Source organism: Anastrepha ludens, chromosome 2 (assembly GCF_028408465.1).
Source record: "Anastrepha ludens isolate Willacy chromosome 2, idAnaLude1.1, whole genome shotgun sequence".
Lineage (NCBI taxonomy): Eukaryota > Metazoa > Arthropoda > Insecta > Diptera > Tephritidae > Anastrepha > Anastrepha ludens.
The window spans coordinates 138,442,209-138,450,910 of NC_071498.1; the positions used below are offsets into that span (position 1 = coordinate 138,442,209).

The 8,702-nt window shown below is 40.8% G+C and overlaps 1 protein-coding gene across 1 annotated transcript; it reads left to right on the forward strand.

Annotated features, from left to right (window-relative positions):
* The first annotated feature begins 282 nt into the window (after positions 1 to 282).
* On the forward strand, positions 283 to 1,669 carry LOC128855090 (uncharacterized). The gene is made up of 3 exons (XM_054089706.1): positions 283 to 423; positions 1,175 to 1,385; positions 1,434 to 1,669. Exons 1-3 carry the CDS (start codon positions 283 to 285, stop codon positions 1,667 to 1,669), a joined length of 588 nt encoding a protein of 195 aa, XP_053945681.1.
* Positions 1,670 to 8,702: the final 7,033 nt, after the last annotated feature.

Consider the following 8,702-nt stretch of genomic DNA (forward strand, 5'->3'; position numbering starts at 1 on the left):
ATGTAGTGTGCCAAACACAATGAAGTAGCAAAATTAAGATTTTTGCTATATTTGTTGTAAAAATAATAATTTTAAACTAATTTCGTTAATTAAGCTCACATGGGTCTGTGCAAACCCATATACGCTTCTCATGTAAATTGGTTAACCGTTAGGTGTAAACAACTAAACTGTTAGCGGAGGCAGCGGCAGGGATAATTTTTTAGTTGACAATTGAAAATTAAAGTGAAAACGTGTTTTTTAATTAGAGGGAAGTATTTTTTAAATTAAATAGAACAAGTAAATATGGATGAGGTTGATGTGATGACGCGTTTGCTTCGTAAGCTAAGTGCAGCAAATGTGAGTCCGGAAGAACGTCAGCGACTTCAAGCACAAATTGAAGAAATTATGAGACAGGAGTCCGATCCATTTGAAACAAGTGGCAACGTAGAAGATGATGAATATTTTCCAGATGAAGATGACTTCGGTGAAGCATCAGATATAGAACAGGAAATCGAGTTAGAGGCTGTTCTGGATGAAAACCATGACGATATTGAGGATTTGTATAGAGAAGTTATCGCCCTTCAGGCTTCAACCACAATGGAATCATGCAGCACATCTATTACCCAGGGCCTTATATACAGGTCGAAAGATGGTAAGATGTGGAATTCAAATCCTCCACCACCTGGTAGGCCTCATTGTCACAATGTTACAACTTTTACACGTAAAGGGCCACTACGAGGAGCGTCACCGAGTCATAAAGCTCTTTTCAAGCTATTGCTGTCTCCTGAAATCGTAAGTATCATTGTGCGGGAAACCAACAGAAAAGCCGTTGAAGCGTTTCGTCTATGGAATGAAAAGCATCCCAGTAATAAACAGCGTTCTTGGGTAATGACTAACGAAGACGAAATGTATGCTTTTTTTTTTTGGGATGCTACTTATTGCTGGTGTATTCCACTCGAATTCTCAGCCAGCGAAAGAATTGTGGGCCAGTTACAATATGCCAATTTATAAGGCCACTATGTCATTGAATCGGTTCAAGAGCTTAACTACTTTCATCCGTTTCGATAACAGTGGTACTCGTGCTGAGAGGTTGAAGCAAAGCAAATCTGCTGCCCTGGACGATGTATGGCTCATGCTGAAGGCCAATTTACAGAAAGCATACCCTCCGGATTGTAATGTAACCGTCTATGAACAGTTATTTCCATATCGTGGGCGCACTCGATTCAGCCAATATATTCCGAGTAAGCCGGCAAAATATGGCATGAAAGTGTGGTGGGTTTGTGACTCTGTTTCAAACTATCCTTTGAAAGGTATAATTTATACCGGAAAACCACCAGGTGGCCAGCGAGAAACGAATCAAGGTGAACCTGTCGTCATGAAATTAATGGAAAATTATATGGACAGCGGTAGGACTGTTTATGCTGACAATTTTTTTTCAACATACAACTTGGTAGAATTGCTTAACCCGAAGCGTGATGTTAAAAGCACTTTATTTTGTTATCACAATATTAATATCGCTCTGTGCTCGTATATGGCAAAGCCGAAAAAGCCAGCAATTATGTTATCCACTGCCCATTGCCGTCAAAGCACCGATCCATTGAAAGGATTCAAGCCAGATCAAATTTTGGACTACAATAAAATTAAAGCGGGGGTAGATACAATGGATCAAATGTTGACTAGCTATTCGTGAAAGCGCTCGACAAACCGTTGGCCACTGCCAATGTTTTATAATATGCTTGATATTGCCGGTTTGGCCTCATTCATCATCTATGACGAGCTGAATCCGGCAAAGCAGAGTGATAAGAGGCGCTCATTTATCATTGAATTGGCACGGCAGCTAGTTATCCCAAATATGACGAAACTGGCGACTAACCCATTAGTATGGAGGCTTGCCCATATAAGACAAGCAATGAATCTTTTCAATATCAAGGTGAGTATGAATTATATACACACCTACATATATCTCCGCGTATAAAGATATGTGTATGCATGTATTCATATTTACTAATTTAAAATAAATTATTTCGCTACTTTTAGGTACCGGAATCTTGTCCATCGACATCAGATGCAGCACAGCAACAATCATATGCTCAAGTTGCTTCAACACAGTCATCGTGCTACCATTGTGCTGCTTCTTCTTCGGAAAAGCGACGTAAAACTCGTTATAACTGCAACAAATGCAATCGTCCCATATGTCTTAATGAACATTCCATGCAACTATTTAGTCGTAAACCCAATTGCTCTTCGTAATTAATACTAATCCGTTCAAATAAATAAATAAAATTATTTTTAAAACCGTATTTCTTACATTATTTGTATGGGTCTGGGCAGACCCTTATGGTGCACTTACCGCATCATAAGGCACCGAACATCGGATGGTTAAGAAGCTCGGGAGGGTCCGAAATTCTGCCTTTATTGGTATCCAGAGAGCGCTTTGGATCACCCCTACTCTAGCGCTCAATGCTTTGTTAAATGTGGATATTGCAGGAAAATCTGCTGCTGCACGCGCCACAATCAGATTGAGGTGTTTGGGCCATAAACTAGACTTAAGCTACGGAAACTCTGGTATTCTTAAAAACTTCGAGTTCATCCCTATGATACTGGATCATTGTACATGCCTGAACGAACTTTTTCCATTCATATTCCATCCAGGAAAGAGTGAGCGGGGTGTAAGCTTTGGAGGCAGGGCATGGCAAACATGTTTACGGATGGCTCGAAGTTCGTAGAGTTCGTAGGAGTTGGTGTTGGAATATTCTGCCAGGAGCTCCCAATCAAGCTCAAATTTAGGTTTCCGAACCACTGAATTGCTATCCAAGCGGAGGTAGCCCCGATAAAGGAAGGAGTGGACTGGTTGCTCACTTCGTTGATTACTGTAAAGGATGTAAATACCTACTCCGACAGCCAAGCGTCTATTAGCGTCTTGGTCTCGTTATTTGTACATTCGAAATTAGTTGGGGAATGCGTCGAATCTTTCTCGATTGTGTCCGAATACTTTCATATCAGGCTCATTTGGGTTCCCGGTCACAGCGGCATAAAACGAAACTGCTGGACTGATGATCTGGCTAGACAGGGAACCCTGAAGACGATTTCATCAATAATTTTAGAGAGGACTGGAGTTCCCTTGACAACTTATGGTCTGCTCCTGGAAGAATGGACCTCGCTTCAACTCAGCGAGCGCTGCCCTAGTGCACAAAAGTGCAAAGTCGCGAGATCCTTCTGGCCACGGGTAGATTGAGAGTGCTCGAGGGTACTTCGAAGGCTAACAAAGCTGCAGCTCTCGAATTTGGTACATATCAGATTTGCGATTGCTTTAGAACCTTTCTGCAGAAGCTGCCTGGAGGACGAGGTGGAATCATCTCAGTACCTTCTACTCAGCAGCCCTGCACTCGTCGGGCAAAGATTTAGACATCTGGGCTCACACTTTTTCGCTACACCTGCGTATATGCGGGTTTAAATATCACGCATCTGGTGAAGTTCATAAGCGGCTAATTATTGCTGTCATCCTCTAATCCCAAGGTCCATTGGTCCATTCTTCTCTTTACATCCCTGCACATCCCCATGTGTGGTTTCAGAACGGAAGAAATTTAGATTATTTGTCCAAGTGGGCCCCTCGCAAGGGCGGTCATTTATCCTAACCAAACCATGCAACCGGCGCAGGACATTTTCTGTGTTTCATAAGTCGGTGATGAGAATATTTCGAAAAGCCCACTAGTTGGTTGAAAAGATTCACCAAATACAAATTGTAGAATTTGCTCTAACATCGGTCATCGCTTCTATAAGTATTACATCCCTTCGTGTTGTTGCACAGGAATCTTACCCGTATTTCATGGAAAAATCAGCCAACTGCCCTGCTTTGTCAAGCGTACGCAATCCAACAATAACGTCCATGAATATTTTATAATTAAATTCCACTTTTTATCTGTTGAAGTGATGCGTTAAAGCAGAATGCCATCTTTCTGAATGCATCTCATCTTATGTCATCCTCCTTGCGTCTTCCGCAACCCCTAGCCAGTTAGTTGGACCCCCTAAAATCCACTTCAACTAAGCGAACGAAAATGGCAGCAAAGGAAGCAACAACAGCAGTAGATATTACAAATCCAAGCAGCACCAACAATTACAGAAATATCAAATACAGCAGCAATGGCTACAACAAAAAGCTAAAGCAATTGTAACAACAAAACCATCAACAACAACAGCAACAAGGAAATGGCACTATTGCTGCCAGCAAAATCTTGTTTCAGCGCAAAAATTAAAAGTCACTGACAAACTGTGAGACAGGACACGCAATAGGGAGGACTAGCGAAGGAATCTACTACAAGTATATATACATACACACATACATACATACATACTTATGCATAATAAAGATTAGAGTATGCGAAGAAATGTAAAAATAATTGAAATTCGTGGAGTGAGATGATATTTGGTCCACTGCAAAATAGAGGCCATTTCGTTATGGAATTTTAATAAATCATTTGCAAATTAACAATCAAAATGTATTTTTCTTTTAAAGAAGTTTCCAAAGCAACAACAAGCAAATATGATTGCAGCGAGATGAAAGCAAAATAATTTGCATAAAACTGCGTGGGGGAGAGTAACTAAAAGAAACTGACATTTTAGTCTAAAAAAATACATGAAACAGTAGACTCGAAATATGTGGCGTTGGAGGCGAAAATATAAGAAATGGGGAGCACAAAATTACTTGTTGGTATGAGTGAGTATTATTTTACGGGCACAGGCATCACTTTGTATTTGTTTGCCCGCGGGTCTGATTGCTTAACGGGTCTTTTAGCTCAGTGAAATGCGTTGAAGTGCGATTTTTTGTGTTTTTGAGACACATGCAAGATGGCACAAAATAAGTAATCCAATATTGTTTTGGAATAACTTTTTTACTGCATAAAAAATGGATTTTGAGCAATGGAAATACTTATTTGACACTTTACGCACTTATTTTCGTCGGAAATCGATGCCGATATTGATGCTCGACAAAACCATTTCACCGACTTCCACTTTCCGTTGATACACCACTTTGGAAATAGATTTTCAATATTTCCCAATTTTGTTCAAGCGTATAGCGCCCCATTTCGTAAATATCAAACCTTTAAGTAAATTATGAACACATTTGACATGTCATTTGTGTTACCATTCGCAAAAAAATAGGTGGTTCAAAAAGCAAACGCTATGTGGCCCACCCTGTAGTTCATATACTGTAGCTTTCTAGTTCACAAGTGTCAGATATGCTTTACGTATGACGCTCTTTTCAAAAACAAGACATCTTCCGATATGATGAATGATTTTGCGCCACAGTTTCAAGCCGACTCCGAACGGCAGATATTTTTGATGAGCTTTTTCATGGAAGAAATACACGCGGAAGTTTGCCGTTGCCTGCCGAGGGGCGACCGCTATTAGAAAAAACTTTCCCTTCATTTTGGTGTTTCACCGAGATTGGAACCTGCCTACTTCCGAGTGGTAGTCACGCACCAACCCATTCGGCTACGGCGGCCGCCTTTTATAATGCAAACAAAAAATACAACAAAATCTAAGCATAAAATTTTATGGTTACCAAAACTATAAACTTACCTTCCCAATATTTTTCTTAACATTTTAGGCGTTATTTTAAAGGTGATTTAACTTTCGAAGTGCTGTACATCGTTTGATGACATGAATACCGAAATGGAAACAATGCAAGAATCAATCTATTTTTGACCAGCCAGAGCATTTGTGAGCATGTGAAAGTAGTAACGTCCGGAAAGTAAAAGATTATCAGATTGGAGATACTTTCCACGCGTGACTACTGGCAAACTAAATAAATTTTTTTTTTTTCAGAATTCATTGACATTTCATCATGGAAAGACTTCTGCCTCAACAATATTTACAAATCGCATAAACCTAAATTCGAAAATCGACGCTCTGTGAAAAGTGTTCCTCGCGCGCTCAGACCAACTAACATAGGGCGTTCGAGATTGGTCGGGGAATGCCAGACTTCTCTCTCGATTGCATCCGAATACTTCGATACCAGGCTCATTTGGGTTCCCGGTCACAGCGGCATAGAGGAAAACTGCTGGACGGATGAGCCGACTAGACAGGGAGTGTGGAGTTGGTTTGATCGCAAAATGAGAGGATTGGGGTTTCCTTAAGAACCTGTGGTCTACTCCTGGAAAGATGGGCCTCGCGTCAACTCAGCGGGCGCTGGCCTACTGCACGAAAGTGCAAAGTCACGAGATCCTTCTGGTCACGGGTAGATCGGGGACGCTTGAGGGAACTACTAAGGCTAACAAAGCCACAGCTCTTGAGTTTGCTGGCTATCCTTACCGGATATTGTCTGTTAGGTATCCATGGGGTGAGACTTGGGATTGCCTCCAGCCCGTTTTGCAGAAGCTGTCTTGAGGGCGAGGTGGAATCATCTCAGCACCTTTTCTCAGCAGCCCTGCCCTCATCGAGCAAAGATTTAGACATCTGGACTCTCACTTTTTGCTACACCTGCGTATATGCGGGTTTAAATATCATACATCGGCAAAGTTCATCAGTAGCTTGATGCGGCTAATTACGAACGTAAGCCAGCCACCGCTGGCGTCGTCGTTAGTGGATGGTCATCATCCCTTAATACAATGGTTCCTTCTTTCTTCCCTTCTGCTTTCTCCTTTCTCCTGTATGGTACCACAATGGACCAATTTTACATATTTGTTCAAGTGGGCCCTAAGCAAGAGGCATTTAACCTAACCTAACCTAAGGTGATAAGAACCATTTTTGGCTTAATTGCTACGTCAATAAGCAAAGTAGCCATATTTGGGCGGAATAACAAGGCGAAGTCATTCAAGAATAGTCATTACAGCTATTGGAATTAACCGTTTGGTGCGGCTTGTGGGCTCGAGGAATCATCGCCTCATCTTTCTTCAAAGGCGAGGTTGGTGCCAATGAAACAGTGCATGGCGAACGCTATCGCGCAACGGTAAACGACTTTTTGCTACCGGATATTAAAATAGGTGATGCCCAAAACATTTGGTTCTAACAAGACGGCTATTTACCATACAGCCCGGGAAACAAAGGATTTACTGCGTCGTCGTTCCGGTGAGCAATTTATCTCTCGTCTCGAACCAGTAGATTGGCCACCAAGATCGCCTGATATCTCACCACTGGAATTTCAATTGTGGGGGTAAGTAAAACCGAAATGCTTTGTGGATGAACATTACTAAAGGTATTTACGAGATACCGACCGATTGTTCTCCAGGAAGTCATTAAAAAATTTGTGTTTACGGATGGCCGAATTGCGGCGCAGTTGCGGCCAACATTTGAAAGGTATTATCTGCAAAAAATAAATGTCTTGAATGGTTTTACACAAAAATAATAAAAATTGCTAAACCAATTTGAATTTTCGTTGTTTTATTCCAATTTCAAATCCTATACCTCTAAATTGATCACCCTTTACAACGGATGAGAAAAGACCTCCCGTTTTAGTTTTTCTAAGTATGTCTTTATCCCTTTTGCAGCATGAAGCCCAGCGTTATGTAGCTTGTATTCTTACTGCGTAGCGCTAGTAACAGCTGTCATCTTACAAATAGGGACATAATTCTGGTAAATGACGTTGTCCGTCAATCATAATTGACACTTGCGAAGTGGAAAGCTACAGTATGCGAACTATCAACGGAGCGCTATACTTTGAAGGTGCGTGGAATAGTTTTGTCGATTTGTTAACAATAATCGGTCGGTGGTGTTTGCGCAGCATGAACATCGGCATCGATTTCCAAATCATGTCGCTCACAAACAAGCTGGAAATTTTGATCCACAAATATTTAAGACGTTTATTGCAGGTTTTGGTGGCCCAGAACAATCAAAAACAAAGAACTTTGGGCGAATTGCACGCAGTAACCCATCCAGATTGAAATGAAGCAGAGAAAGTGGAGATGGATGGGCTATACTTTTCGAAAGAATCCCACAGAAATATGCAGGCAAGCACTCGATTGGAAAACGCAAGGCAGTAGAAAAAAAGGGCGCACTAGGTGCACTTGGAAGAGAGCTCTCGAAAGAAAACCTAAGGCTACTAGGAGAGTAGGGAGGACAGAAATTGAGAGAGAGTATAAAGTTGTAGCTATAATTGGAGGCACTCATTCAAGCAGGTTGCCTACAATCGAAGTAGCTATAAAAAAGTGGGTTAAGGTTGCTAATTCTCAGATAATTTGTGGCTGTTTCCCCAAAAAATAAAAAATAAATAAATAAAAAAGTGTTAAGGACGCACAATTTCGGGGATGAATTGAAATGGCTAATATGTAACTAAGTATCATACATATGTCTCTATGTTTCTACGAGAATAACCCTAAATGAAGACATTTACAGTAATGACGCATTACCAGCACTTTAAGTAAGCGATGTGCACGATGTGTAAATGCATTAAGAAATAAAAAAGTACTAATAACTGGAAACCCATTCATAAAGTAACTACATACATACACATATACACGCAAATACACCAACGATCAGATAAGAGGCTATTTACGAACTGATTTCGAATTTATAGCGGCACAGAAAGGTGGCAAATGGAACATTAAAAATGCTCTTTACTAGCAACAATGGCACAGGCAACAAAGCGAAGGACATAATTTTTGATAGTAGAGCGAAATACAATAACAAAAAATCGCTTGCTATAAAAGCAAGAGTCATAAATTTTGCAAATATGCATAAAAGATAATTTTCGTGGGCAAAAAGCGATCGCACACACACACACACAC

What these genes read in the sequence shown, in the direction of transcription:
- LOC128855090 (XM_054089706.1), top strand. Translation starts at nt 283, where the DNA reads ATGGATGAGGTTGATGTGATGACGCGTTTGCTTCGTAAGCTAAGTGCA. An exon ending in CATTTGAAACAAGTGGCAAC is followed by an intron (nt 424 to 1,174) that starts GTAGAAGATGAT and finishes GTCTATGAACAG; the next exon opens with TTATTTCCATATCGTGGGCG. An exon ending in GGAAAATTATATGGACAGCG is followed by an intron (nt 1,386 to 1,433) that starts GTAGGACTGTTT and finishes ACAACTTGGTAG; the next exon opens with AATTGCTTAACCCGAAGCGT.